Source organism: Pleurodeles waltl, chromosome 1_2 (genome assembly GCF_031143425.1).
Source record: "Pleurodeles waltl isolate 20211129_DDA chromosome 1_2, aPleWal1.hap1.20221129, whole genome shotgun sequence".
NCBI lineage: Eukaryota > Metazoa > Chordata > Amphibia > Caudata > Salamandridae > Pleurodeles > Pleurodeles waltl.
The window spans coordinates 1,332,690,275-1,332,705,800 of record NC_090437.1 but is presented as its reverse complement, the minus strand read 5'-3'; the positions used below and the strand labels follow the sequence as shown (position 1 = coordinate 1,332,705,800).

Sequence of the window (15,526 nt, the reverse complement as noted above, 5' to 3'; positions counted from 1 at the left end):
CTGCCTGCTTCTGTGAGGGCTCCCTGACTTGCTGGGCGCCCCCTCTGTCTCCTCATCCAAGTGGCGACATCCTGGTCCCTCCTGGGCCACAGCAGCATCCAAAAACCCTAAACGCGACCCTTGCAGCTAGCAAGGCTTGTTTGCGGTCTTTGTGTGGGAACACCTCTGCAAGCTTCTTCACGACGTGGGACATCCATCCTCCAAAGGGGAAGTTCCTAGTCCTCTTCGTTCTTGCAAAACACCAAGCTTCTTCCATCCGGTGGCAACTCCTTTGCACCCTTAGCTGGCATTTCCTGGGCATCTGCCCACTCTCAACACTGTCGCGACTCTTGGACTTGGTCCCCTTGTTTCACAGATACTCAGGTCCAGAAATCCACTGTTGTTGCTTTGCTGGTGTTGGTTTTCCTTGCAGAATCCCCCTATCACGACTTCTGTGCTCTCTTGGGGTTGTAGGTGCACTTTACACCTACCTTACAGGGTCTTGGGGTGGGTTATTTTTCTAACCCCCACTGTTTTCTTACAGTCTCAGCGACCCTCTACAAGCTCACATAGGTTTGGGGTCCATTCGTGGTTCGCATTCCACTTTTGGAGTATATGGTTTGTGTTGCCCCTATACCTATGTTCTCCTATTGCAAGCTATTGTAACTTTACACTGCTTGCATTACTTCCTTTTGCTATTACTGCATATTTTTGGTATTGTGTACATATATCTTGTGTATATTTGGCATCCTCATACTGAGGGTACTCACTGAGATACTTTTGGCATATTGTCATAAAAATAAAGTTCCTTTATTTTTAGTATATCTGTGTATTGTGTTTTCTTGTGATATTGTGCATATGACACCAGTGGTATAGTAGGACCTTTGCATATCTCCTAGTTCAGGCTAAGCTGCTCTGCTATAGCTACCTTCTATCAGCCTAAGCTGCTAGAAACACCTCTTCTACACTAATAAGGGATAACTGGACCTGGTACAGAGTGTAAGTACCCCTTGGTACCCACTACAAGCCAGGCCAGCCTCCTACATATATATATATGTTCGATGGCATGTGTAGCTGCAGATACACATGCTGTACATATCCCGCCATCTAGTGTTGGTCTCGGAGTGTTACAAGTTGTTTTTCCTCGAAGAAGTCTTTTCGAGTCACGAGATCGAGGGACTCCTCCCCTTTCGGCTCCATTGCGCATGGGCGTCGACTCCATCTTAGATTGTTTTGTTTCCGCCATCGGGTTCGGACGTGTTCCTCTTCGCTCCGTGTTTCGGTTCGGAAAGTAGATTAAAATCTCGGAAAATTCGACGGTATTGTTTGCGTTCGGTATCGGGTTAGTTAACGCAGATCGACACCGAATTTTGAAGATCTCCGGTGGCCCTTCGGGGTTTCAATTCCCCAGCTGGGCCTGGTCGGCCCGACCACGAGCGTCTTCTAGGCTAATGGAACGGACCCATTCCGCTTCTGCCCCGAATGCCACAACAAGTATACTTACGCAGATCAGCATCTCGTCTGTAATTTGTGTTTGTCTCCCGAACACAAAGAGGATACCTGCGAGGCCTGTCGAGCGTTTCGGTCGAGAAAAACGCTAAGAGACCGGAGAGCAAGAAGACTTCAAATGGCGTCGGCGCCGGCAGGACACCAAGACTTGGAGGAAGAAGAAACCTTCTCCATTGTGCACTCGGACGAGGCCGAAACCGAACAGAAGCTGAAAACCGTGAGTAAAACACTCCTGGCCAAAACTCACGGAAAATACATTAAAGCCCAGGGGACGCCACCGCCGACAGGCCATGGCTTAACCCGAAAATTAGGTGACCAGCCATCTGCACCGAAAAAGGGCACGCAGGTGTCGAAGTCATCCGACTCCGGTCGAGATACCTGCACAGAACAGGCTCGACACCAAGACACCGGGTCAGAGCAATCACGACATCAAGAAACCAGCACCGAAAAAGATCGGCACCGAAAGCCAAAAAAGTGTGTTCGGAGCCCAAAAAAACGGTTGAAAAAGTTTTGATACCGAAACATCCGGCTTCGGAGCCGAAACCAAGATCCTACTGAGGAGAAGGGACTGTCCTCACAAATGCAAGGACACAAATTTGGGCAGGAGCTAGGAGCAGGGGAGCCAGATTACACACAGAGAAGGCTCCACATTCAAAAAGAAACCGGGAAAATCAGAACTCTCCCTCCAATTCGAATGAAAAGGAAACTTGCTTTCCAAGAGAAAGACAAACAGCCACAAGCAAAGGTGGCAAGACAAGTAACTCCGCCACCATCACCACATCGCTCACCACAACCATCACCAATGACCACTCCACCAATGAAGCAGTCCCCAACGCATACAGGGATGAGCCAAGATGATCCTGACGCATGGGATCTTTATGATGTGCCTGTATCAGATAACAGTCCCGAATGCTACCCAGCGAGACCATCACCACCTGAGGACAGTACTGCTTACACACAGGTGGTGTCCAGAGCAGCCGCATTTCACAATGTCACCCTGCACGCAGAACCAATTGAAGATGACTTTTTGTTTAATACTCTGTCGTCCACACATAGTCAGTACCAGAGTCTTCCTGTGTTACTGGGAATGTTGAAACACTCCAAACAAGTATTTCAAGAGCCTGTGAAAGGCATGGCCATCACTCCGAGGGTGGAGAAAAAGTACAAACCACCACCAACAGACCCTGTGTACATCACGCAGCAATTAACACCGGACTCAGTGGTAGTAGGTGCAGCTCGCAAAAGGGCGAACTCACACACCTCGGGAGATGCACCACCACCCGACAAGGAAAGTCGCAAGTTCGACGCAGCGTGGAAAAGGGTTGCGGCACAAGCAGCCAACCAATGGCGCATTGCCAATTCACAGGCCTTGCTATCAAGATACGATAGAGCTCATTGGGACGAAATGCAACACTTCATAGAGCATCTACCCAAAGAGTTCCAAAAGCGTGCGCAACAAGTGGTGGAAGAAGGCCAGAGTATCTCTAATAACCAGATACGGTCGGCAATGGATGCAGCAGACACAGCTGCAAGAACTGTAAATACAGCGGTCACCATACGGAGACACGCATGGCTACGCACCTCAGGATTCAAGCGAGAAATTTAACAGGCGGTGCTGAATATGCCTTTTAACGGACAGCAGTTGTTTGGGCCGGAAATGGACACTGCTATCGAAACTTAAAAAGGACACAGATACGGCCAAGGCCATGGGCGCACTCTACTCCCCACAGGGCAGAGGCACATTTCGAAAAACACAGTTTAGAGGGGGGTTTCGGGGACAGAGCACAGCACCCTCAACCTCACAAACAAGGCCCACATACTAGAGCCAGTATCAGAGGGGAAGTTGTCGGGGACAATACAGAGGGGGACAGTTCCCTAAAACTAGAGGAAAGTTCCAAAGTCCCAAAACCCCGCAAAATAAACAGTGACTTCAGTGTCACAAATCCCCAACACATACCACCAGTGGGGGGGAGACTAACACATTTTTACAAAAACTGGGAGGAAATAACAACAGACACGTGGGTCCTAGCCATTATCCAACATGGTTATTGCATAGAATTCCTACAGTTCCCTCCAAATGTGCCACCGAAAACACACATGTCCAAACAACACATGGATCTATTACAGCTGGAGGTCCAAGCGTTGTTGCAAAAAGATGCAATAGAACTAGTACCAAATCATCAGAAAGGAACGGGTGTTTACTCCCTGTACTTTCTCATACCCAAAAAAGACAAAACTCTAAGACCCATCTTAGATCTCAGAACCTTAAATCTTTACATCAAATCAGATCACTTTCACATGGTGACACTGCAAGACGTGATCCCATTGCTCAAACAAAAAGACTACATGACAACATTAGACCTCAAGGATGCGTATTTCCATATACCCATACATCCTTCCCACAGAAAATTCTTAAGGTGTGTAATCCAAGGGTTACATTACCAGTTCAAAGTGTTGCCATTCGGAATAACAGCGCCAAGAGTTTTTACAAAATGCCTTGCCGTAGTGGCAGCCCATCTCAGAAGACAGCAAATACATGTGTTCCCGTATCTAGACGATTGGTTAATCAAAACCAATATACAAGAACGGTGTTCACAACACACAAAGTACGTTATAGAAACCCTTCACAAGCTAGGGTTCTCACTCAACTACAAAAAATCACACCTGCAGCTGTGTCAAATACAACAGTACTTAGGAGCAACAATCAAAACAAAAAAAGGGATTGCCACTCCAAGTACACAAAGGGTACAAGCATTCCAAAACGGAATACAGGCCATGCACCCAAACCAAAGGTTCCAGGTAAAATTAGTAATGAAACTACTAGGCATGATGTCCTCATGCATAGCCATTGTCCCAAACGCAAGATTAAACATGCGACCCTTACACCAGTGCCTAGCATCACAATGGTCACAAGCACAGGGTCAACTTCAAGATCTAGTGTTGATAGACCGCCAAACATACACCTCGCTTCAATGGTGGAATACTATAAATTTAAACATAGGCCGGCCTTTCCAAGACCCAACAAAAGAAAACGCAAAATGCCAAAACTTCGCATCCAGATACCCACATGCTCGCTCTCAAGGCAATGCGTTATGGATGAGTTGGTCAGGGATATTTGCATACGCTTTTCCCCCTCTCCCACTCCTTCCGTGTCTAGTAAACAAATTGAGTCAAAACAAACTCATACTCATACTGATAGCACCAACTTGGGCACGACAACCTTGGTACACAACACTACTAGACCTGTCAGTAGTGCCTCATATCAAACTGCCAAACAGACCTGATCTGTTAACTCAACACAAACAACAGATCAGACACCCGAATCAAGCATCGCTCAATCTAGCAATTTGGCTCCTGAGATCTTAGAATTCGGACACCTAGACCTTACACAAGAATGCATGGAGGTCATAAAACAAGCTAAGAAACCAACTACAAGACATTGCTACGCAAATAAGTGGAAAAGATTTGTTTATTACTGCCATAATAAATTCAACCATTACACGCATCTGCTAAAAACATCGTAAGCTACCTACTACACTTACAAAAGTCCAAGTTAGCTTTTTCATCCATTAAAATATATCTGACTGCAATTTCTGCTTATCTGCAAATTACGCGTTCAACTTCATTATTCAGAATCCCAGTCATAAAGGCATTTATGGAGGGTCTGAAAAGGATTATCCCACCAATAACACCACCAGGTCCTTCGTGGAACCTCAACATCGTATTAACACGACTCATGGGTCCACCATTTGAACCCATGCACTCATGTGAGATACAGTACTTAACATGGAAAGTAGCCTTTCTAATAGCTATTACATCTCTCAGAAGAGTAAGTGAAATACAAGCATTTACCATACAAGAACCCTTTATACAAATACACAAACATAAAGTAGTTCTACGCACAAATCCAAAATTCTTACCTAAAGTCATTTCACTGTTCCACTTAAATCAAACAGTGGAACTCCCAGTGTTCTTTCCAGAACCAGATTCTGTAGCTGAGAGAGCATTACATACATTAGACATCAAAAGAGCACTAATGTACTACATTGATAGAACCAAACAAATTAGCAAAACAAAACAATTTTGTTGCTTTCAAAAAACCTCATACAGGGAATCCAATATCCAAACAAGGTATTGCCAGACTGATAGTTCAATGTATTCAAACCTGTTATATAAGAGCAAAAAGAGAACTGCCTATTACACCAAAGGCACAGTCCAATAGAAAGAAAGGTGCCACCATGGCTTTTCTAGGAAACATACCAATGACTGAAATCTGTAAGGCAGCCACATGGTCTACGCCTCATACATTTACCAAGCATTACTGCGTGGATGTGTTAACAACACAACAAGCCACAGTAGGACAAGCAGTATTAAGAACATTATTTCAAACAACTTCTACTCCTACAGGCTGAACCACCGCTTTTGGGGAGATAACTGCTTACTAGTCTATGCACAGCATGTGTATCTGCAGCTACACATGCCATCGAACGGAAAATGTCACTTACCCAGTGTACATCTGTTCGTGGCATGAGACGCTGCAGATTCACATGCGCCCTCCCACCTCCCCGGGAGCCTGTAGCCGTTCGAAGTTGACAAAAAATTCAAACTTGTACATTTGTAAATCTGTAAATATATCACTTTTAGTCACATTATGTACATACATACTTACTCCATTGCATGGGCACTATTATTACTATATACACAACTCCTACCTCACCCTCTGCGGGGAAAACAATCTAAGATGGAGTCGACGCCCATGCGCAATGGAGCCGAAAGGGGAGGAGTCCCTCGATCTCGTTACTCGAAAAGACTTCTTCGAAGAAAAACAACTTGTAACACTCCGAGCCCAACTCTATATGGCGGGATATGCACAGCATGTGAATCTGCAGCGTCTCATGCCACAAACAGATGTACACTGGGTAAGTGACATTTTATATATATATATATATATATATATATATATATATATTACACAGTGGCAGTCGTCACTGTGTAGGTATAATTGGGAACTGGGCTTCAAAAAATCCATTTGTTCTTGGTTTGCTAGTAACTTTGGCACCATTTGACAGGAATCTGAATGAAACTATTTAAAAAAAATGTATCCACCTGAGCACCTTTATGGAAAGTGATATGCAGGCTTGGCTCAAGAAGAATGGAGGCCCCTGACCATGTTTTTTCCCAAGCAATTTCCTATAGGAATTTTAAACAGCGCCACAGCCAGAATGGCCGAACAGAATTACCTCATATTTGTCAGATCCCTACCAGAAAATGTAATTTTATGCTGTGATGTAAATCTGTCCCTACCTTTTGCGAAATTAAAGTTATATAAATGTTAATAATGTTGAGGAAAGATATGAAGGATTTTAACCTTGTCTGAATTATTGAAGCTTTTTACAGCTAGTAAACTTTGAGATTTTATTCATCCCCCTTGGTGATGGACTTTATTTCCCTTGTAGATTGTTCCGCTCATTTCCAAGTCTCATTGTGTATTTGAGCCCCCATTTTAATTGTATTTAGTGAACCGAACTTTAACGGTTGCATGTGAATAGGGCAGGAACTGAAAATACTCTTAACACTATCCATGGGTTAACAGGCTCTTCAGAATTGCTATTTGAGAGGTGGTGGGGGGATGATAACTCTCAGTATAAGAGTGGATTTGATGATACACTGGCGTTATCCAGATGTCTCTTTGGTTAGTAAGAGTATTGATCTGCATAGGATAGCAGGGTATTATCTACTGCATTGTGGGTAATAACACGGATGGATGTGTATTTTCTGCACGGATTAAGGTACAGTTGCCTGTAGCACAAGGTCAGTTAACTATAGCACCGCAGCAGTCATTCCATATTCCAGCATGCCTCTATAATAAAGGTGAGTAAAACAAGGTACCTAGATTTACCTTCTGTACTGATACTGTGCAGAGGTGAGAAAAAAGTATGTTAAAATAAGCTGTATTTGAACGCTTCATGAATAGTAGTCTAAGGAGCCGGGTCCTCGTGAAAGCGCACAACGGACTCTTGGTGTTAGAAGGTACAGGTAGGATACTAACTCTTGGACGTGAGTTGTAATGTACTATGTTTGTACTTTAAAAATCACTTGAGAGTGCCTTATTGTGAGTTCTAGATCTGTTGTGTAAAAAATTGCGTATACATCTTTGTGTGTATTGAGCGGCGGTTTGTTTGATGTATTTCCCAATTTATGTACTTTATGGGGAGTTTAGTTTCTAACTGAAATGTTTGTCGCACCTTTCGTGGTTTGCATCTGCATCCAGGTTCTGTGGTTAAGAATGGACATGACGGAGTGTTGCAGAAATACGTGGGTGCTCACGCTTTTTACAGACAGTTACAATTTGGTTGTTTAGTAGATTTCGTTCTTTATTTTTTTTTTAAGTACAATGAGCACTATGAAAATAGTGGGCTTTATTTCTACCCTTCTTCCGCCACTCATTTTCCCATAGTTTCTTACTTTTCTTATGATTGTTTGAGTAGTACTTAAAGCCACGGTTTCGTCCCGTTTGTTCTAGTTAGGTTTTGTAGATGGTGTATCATGTAGTCGTTTTGTTGAACCGCAAATGTAACGTTACATACTGCTTTTAATGACAAACACGTGTGTTTTTTTTGGGGATATATTTGCTTTGCCTGTACAATGAGTTCTTAAACCTGATTTATGACTTATTTTTGTGTAGGAAATGTAGGATGTTTACATGCCATATCCTGCCATATAGCCTTCTATTCGCTAATCACCCATATGCTGTTATGGCTCCATGTTAGATTTACTTTTTTTGTTCACCATGGAATAAGGTACACGCACGCGGGCTTTTTTCAGCTTTTACAAAATATGTAACTAATATACTGGCCATTTGCCAAAAGTATCCACTTTGTTTTATTTTATTCCTTTTAGGTTCACCACTTTTAGTGCAACCCTCTAACTGAATTCTATAGCACTTTCTTTGAGGGTGCAACTTCTGTTCCCTAGTGCAATCCTTTCTGCCAAGGGCCCGAGATTTAGACAAAAACGTTTCTTCGGAGTGGGACTTTTGTTTCTATGGCAGTGGGATGCTACACACAGCAGCCTAAATTTTGCAGAAAACTTCCTCTCACATAAAGCCGGACCTGTTGACTTTAGCAATACCCGGTTACACTTGATATCTTAATGATAGTACCTTGAAAACAACTATGCATTTTTTTTTTTTTTTTACCGTACACAATTGAGTTGTCGTGCTGTAACATATTTCATACCTCATTGACTATCACCAGTGCTTGTTTAGTAGAGGATCACCATTTTTATGATGACAAGGTTGTGATTGATGGCTAAATCAATAACTTCGTTTCAAACTATCCATTTTTCTAATTTTATTTCCGATCATTGAATTGTGGAAATTAAATCGAGGATTAACAACCCCTCACGAAGCACATCTGTCCGGAATGCATTTGGGAAGATGATGAAGGTAAATAGACACGGACATTTGTCTAAGGGTGGTGATGATGTGAAGTAAGTAGGTCACAAAGACCAAAATCAACAAGTGGAACATACACCAAGGTGTGAGATGTGACAAAACAGTAAAAGGAATTGCCACGTAAAAGTCTATAGACAATTTTGTTCAGTTTGATGCAGGATTCAGCAACTATGGCTGTGTGACTGATGGGTTCCTTATTTGACGACATAGTATGGTTCCTCCTTCTTTTACTACAGTTGTGATTTCTAAGTAAGAGTAAATACTCTTTATGAGCACATACTTACTATTACATTTGTTGTGTTATTGCAAACCACACTTGATACACTCCTCAAATGAGCAGTAGTTGTGCTGCTGCTCCACTAAAATTATTTTATTTCTAATGTGAAGTTGTCAAGAAATGCTGATATCCTCTTGCTACAGATGACTTAAATTAAACTCATCGTATCACTTTGACTCATTTTTGGTCCAGATGGGAGCAATGTCTCCCTGTGTGTGGTTTTGTTGTGGTGTGTTTTAGGGGACCAGCTTCCATTGTTGCAGGCACTTCTTTGTTTCCTTGCTAAAGAGAGAGGTGTTACACTCTAGGTTAGTCACATGGGCGTTTGAGTAAATTATATTCCAGAATGTGGAGTAGGAAGCTTCTCTGCCTTGTAAGTGCTTACTGTAAGCGTACCGAAGCTGGCACCTGATGCATCATGTATCCTACTTTTACGTGCATCTGTCTTGTGTGGGAGACTAAGAACCAGCATTATCTCATCAATTGTTGGTATTTCTTACAGACAGGTGGTGAAGTCTATTTTAACTACCTTTTGTGTGTGTTTGTAGGTTTTTTTGATACTGTTGAGGGCAACAACTGATCACTTTTTTATTTGGGACAAGTATTGTAGGAAAGTACCATCTTGCCTGGCATGTTACCCCCATTTTTCACTGTATATATGTTGTGTTAGTTGTATGTGTCACTGGGACCCTGCTAGTCAGGGCCCCAGTGCTCATAAGTGTGCCTGAATGTGTTACCTGTGTTATGACTGTCTCACTGAGGCTCTGCTAATCAGAACCTCAGTGGTTATGCTCTCTCATTTCTTTCAAATTGTCACTAACAGGCTAGTGACCAATTTTACCAATTTACATTGGCTTACTGGAACACCCTTATAATTCCCTAGTATATGGTACTGAGGTACCCAGGGTATTGGGGTTCCAGGAGATCCCTATGGGCTGCAGCATTTCTTTTGCCACCCATAGGGAGCTCTGACAATTCTTACACAGGCCTGCCACTGCAGCCTGAGTGAAATAACGTCCACGTTATTTCACAGCCATTTTACACTGCACTTAAGTAACTTATAAGTCACCTATATGTCTAACCTTTACCTGGTAAAGGTTAGGTGCAAAGTTACTTAGTGTGAGGGCACCTTGGCACTAGCCAAGGTGCCCCCACAGTGTTCAAGGCCAATTCCCCGGACTTTGTGAGTGCGGGGACACCATTACACGCGTGCACTACATATAGGTCACTACCTATATGTAGCTTCACAATGGTAACTCCGAATATGGCCATGTAACATGTCTATGATCATCGAATTGCACCCTCTATACCATCCTGGCATAGTTGGCACAATCCTATGATCCCAGTGGTCTGTAGCACAGACCCTGGTACTGCCAAACTGCCTTTCCCGGGGTTTCACTGCAGCTGCTGCTGCTGCTGCCAACCCCTCAGACAGGCTTCTGCCCTCCTGGGGTCCAGCCAGGCCTGGCCCAGGATGGCAGAACAAAGGACTTCCTCTGAGAGAGGGTGTTACACCCTCTCCCTTTGGAAAATGGTGTGAAGGCAGGGGAGGAGTAGCCTCCCCAGCCTCTGGAAATGCTTTCATGGGCACACATGGTGCCCATTTCCTCATAAGCCAGTCTACACCGGTTCAGGGACCCCTTAGCCCTGCTCTGGCGCGAAACTGGCAAAGGAAAGGGGAGTGACCACTCCCCTGACCTGTACCTCCCCTGGGAGGTGCCCAGAGCTCCTCCAGTGTGCTCCAGACCTCTGCCATCTTGGAAACAGAGGTGCTGCTGGCACACTGGACTGCTCTGAGTGGCCAGTGCCATTCGTGACGTCAGAGACTCCTTCTGATAGGCTCCTTCAGGTGTTGCTAGCCTATCCTCTCTCCTAGGTAGCCAAACCCTCTTTTCTGGCTATTTAGGGTCTCTGTCTCTTGGGATTCCTTAGATAACGAATGCAAGAGCTCATCCGAGTTCCTCTGCATCTCTCTCTTCACCTTCTGCCAAGGAATCGACTGCTGACTGCGCTGGAAGCCTGCAAAACTGCAACATAGTAGCAAAGACGACTACTGCAACTCTGTAACGCTGATCCTGCCGCTTTCTCGACTGTTTTCCTGGTGGTGCATGCTGTGGGGGTAGTCTGCCTCCTCTCTGCACTAGAAGCTCCGAAGAAATCTCCCGTGGGTCGACGGAATCGTCCCCCTGCAACCGCAGGCACCAAAGAACTGCATCACCGGTACCTTGGGTCTCCTCTCAGCACGACGAGCGAGGTCTCTTGAATCCAGCAACTCTGTCCAAGTGACTCCCACAGTCCAGTGACTCTTCAGTCCAAGTTTGGTGGAGGTAAGTCCTTGCCTCCCCACGCCAGACTGCATTGCTGGGAACCGCAACTTTTGCAGCTACTCCGGCCTCCGTGCACTTCCGGCGGGAATCCTTTGTGCACAGTCCAGCCTGGGTCCACGGCACTCTAACCTGCATTGCACGACCTCCTAAGTTGTTCTCCGGCGACGTGGGACTCCTTTGTGCGACTTCGGGTGAGCACCGTTTCACGCATCCTCGTAGTGCCTGTGTCTAGCACTTCTCCGGGTGCTGCCTGCTGCTGAGAGGGCTCCTTGTCTTGCTCGACGCCCCCTCTGTCCCCTGACGCAATTGGCGACATCCTGGTCCCTCCTGGGCCACAGCAGCATCCAAAAACACTAACTGCACGATTTGCAGCTAGCAAGGCTTGTTGGCGGTCTTTCAGCGGGAAAACACTTCTGCACGACTCTCCACGGCGTGAGGGATCCGTCCTCTAAAGGGGAAGTCTCTAGCCCTTGTCGTTCCTGCAGAAACCTAAGCTTCTACTGTCCAGTAGAAGCTTCTTTGCACCCACAGCTGGCATTTCCTGGGCATCTGCCCATCTCCGACTTGCTTGTGACTTTTGGACTTGGTCCCCTTGTTCCACAGGTACCCTCGACTGGAAATCCATCGTTGTTGCATTGCTGGTTTGTGTCTTTCCTGCAGAAATTCCCCTATCACGACTTCTATGTCCTTTGGGGAACTTTAGTGCACTTTGCACTCACTTTTCAGGGTCTTGGGTAGGGCTATTTTTCTAACCCTCACTATTTTCTAATAGTCCCAGCGACCCTCTACAAGGTCACATAGGTTTGGGGTCCATTCGTGGTTCTCATTCCACTTTTGGAGTATATGGTTTGTGTTGCCCCTATCCCTATGTGTCCCCATTGCATCCTATTGTAACTATACATTGTTTGCACTGTTTTCTAAGACTATACTGCATATTTTGGTATTGTGTACATATATCTTGTGTATATTTGCTATCCTCATACTGAGGGTACACTCTGAGATACTTTGGCATATTGTCATAAAAATAAAGTACCTTTATTTTTAGTATATCTGTGTATTGTGTTTTCTTATGATATTGTGCAAGTGACATTAGTGGTACTGTAGGAGCTTCACTCGTCTCCTAGTTCAGCCTAAGCTGCTCCGCTAAGCTACCATTATCTATTAGCCTATGCTGCTAGACACCCTATACACTAATCAGGGATAACTGGGCCTGGTGCAAGGTGTAAGAACCCCTTGGTACTCACTACAAGCCACTCCAGCCTCCTACAAGTATGCCTTGTTTTAATTGGGAACAGTTATTGCAATTTGAATATAACCATTCTTGAAAACAAAAGGGCATAGCAACAGATGGTACGAGGTTGTTGCGATTTAGGGGTCATTAAGCCATTTCCAGGCAAAGTTGGCACAGGCTGCTGTGTATGGCAATTTAAATTAGTATGTTCGGTGGTCGTCCGCCATAATACGCGAGTCACTGAGACTGAGCTACTTTCACACTTTGTTATTACAGATGCTGAACAATCAAACTCTGGAGAGGAGGATCTTTCACTGGGCGACTATGACCTCTTACCTGAAGAAATTGAGCGCAGTTTGGTGGAAGAGATGGAAGGAATTAACCTTCCAGTACCAGAAGGAGCCAGCGCTGCCAACCAGATTCAAGGACATCTGGAATCAAGGCAGAATCAGACGCAACCTGCAGGTACTGCAGTGTCTGTTGTGAACCAAGTGCATTGGGTCTGTGTTGTCTGTCTTTACGGAACTTTCTTGTGGTCTCCTTTTTTCTTTTTCTGTTGCTCACACAGGTAGTTATTGAGTTGATCTGGGTCTTCTTTGTGAATGCAAAGTTCTTTCACATATTGTTGATTGATATAGCATTGCCATGTTGGCACTGAAGTGTTACAGGCCAGACTAAAATGTTTCAGACTGTGACTTTAGTATTCATGCATTACTGACCACAGAGTGGCGTTCCTAGTACATTGGTTTCTGGGTGTTTAAAATGTTGGCAACAGCTGAAGTATATGCAAGAGTGATAACCATTTCTTTCTCGGAGAATTGCCCTGTTAACATTTGTAGGGTTCGTCAAAATTACTGCTAGGTGAAACGGTTTTTTCAACCATAAACAAAAGAATCTAAAAACTGTTGTCACTAATAAAAAATAAAAAAAAAGTTAGTGAAAAAATAAAAATTCTAAATGAGCATTGCCCTTGTTCCCAAAAGAACAGCTAAATCTGGTGACTTCAGTGCTGAGCTTGGGGGCGGCTAAAAGTAAGACTTGTACTTTGCTACCTTCAGACTGTCTGCAAAATTCCTATGTGTGGTCCTAGAGCAGACCAACTACATCTGCTTGCAAATGGCCCACCTTGCTAAATGCTTAAACCTTTCATGCCACACAACCACTCCCTATCTCATGAACTATACAAACAATTTTGATTCTTTGAGAGCCAACATTGTGTTCATCACTTCCTTGGTGGCTCATTTTCTTCTAGACTATCTAAAACAAATGTTTTCCACGTAGGCATCAGTTCTTTTACTTCCTACCCTATCTTGTGCTTGGGAAGCTTGCATAATGTTCCTTACTTACTCCTTTACTTATTAATGCTCCCAACCTATTTGGTTATTTATGTTCAGGCACCTTCCCCTTTCTTCAAAGCCCACTGCATTACCCTTTTTACAAGTCTTATCTGACCAATTATTCTTTACAGATACTTCCTTTTCTCTTTTGTTCCCTACTCCAGAATTCCTAACTCTTCAAAGATCTCTAAACTGGGCTTGGCAGGCAGCACTCCCCTAATGTAGACCTCAGTCCCTCTACCTGGTGCCATCCACAATCCACTCTTTCCATTTGTGGGCCTCTTTCCGACTTCAATAGTTGGTAAAATCCCACTTTCGTTCCTCCTCTCTTGTGCCTTTCTTGTAAGCCCTCTCATAATTCACAAATTGAATTGGCTTCCCCTACCAGCTTGCTGCTTCGGAAGCGAAGGGCCAAGATGGACACTAGCCAATTTGAAAAGCTGCTGTGGTAAGGAGCCAAGCAGCATGATAACAGGAGTTCACCTTACTGTCTTCTAATTTCTAGACCATAATTCTAGTTCATCTTACAGACCATCATATTTACTTTCTGTACCATCAACTCCTCTGAGAAACCTAGCTCCTTGCCAACCACATACTCCCTTAAGCAGAATATTATCATGCCCTACCTCATGGCTTACTAAAAACTCCTCTGAGAATGATAACTTTCCAATAGCCACTTCTTCCTGTATATTGCTGATCTGAACTATTCCCCACCTTCACATTTGATCTAGCAACATTTTAAAGTGGTATTACTATCCGGTGTAGGTTAGTGTGAAAGACGTCTCTAAAGCTGAAAACATAGGATACTTAAGAGGTTATATTCCTCTTCTCCACAAGCAGCAGCTAAAGATGAGAAATAACCGCTAGGGATGATTTAAACTTTTCTTTCCTAGCGTAGATTTCAATATTGGAAAAGCTTAAACCAAGGTTGAAGTTTTCAAAAGAGCAGTTTAAATGTGATGCATGCCTTTTATTAATCATGGGCAGTTTTTTGCTTAGGAACCATGGATAAGTGTCTTTGGCCTTAACCGTAAGGGAAGGATTCTGACTCTGGTGGAGTCAAAGATTGAGAATAGCATTGATTAATCACCAGTAGTGTTGTTGGGATAAGTGGCACAGCATGGGTTGGCATAGACTCCACTTGAGAGTAAGCAATGTACAGTTTCTAAGATCCAAAGCATGTTAAGAAAATTGTTTTTTTATTATTCAGTAACACCAGTGTTTAAAGAAAAAAATTGAGATGGAGATACACATATATAGAGAGACAATTTAATTTGTCATTAGACTTGTATATATTTTGAAAAAGAAAATTCTCAATAGTGTTCAGTCATATAATCATCCATCATTCCTTCCCGTACATTTAAAAACACCATCACCAATAAAAGAAAAAAACAGGCCACCAGTATAATC

General features: G+C 43.8%; 1 protein-coding gene across 2 annotated transcripts in view; it reads left to right on the top strand.

The window, feature by feature from the left end:
• The window catches only part of LOC138296300 (uncharacterized), a 161,278-nt gene that overhangs the window by 102,204 nt on the left and 43,548 nt on the right, over window positions 1-15,526 (top strand). For both annotated transcript variants that reach the window (XM_069235319.1, XM_069235313.1), the window contains exon 3: window positions 13,056-13,244. In XM_069235319.1, the coding sequence (XP_069091420.1) occupies window positions 13,056-13,244 (189 nt within the window). The remainder of the gene's footprint in view (window positions 1-13,055; window positions 13,245-15,526) is intronic.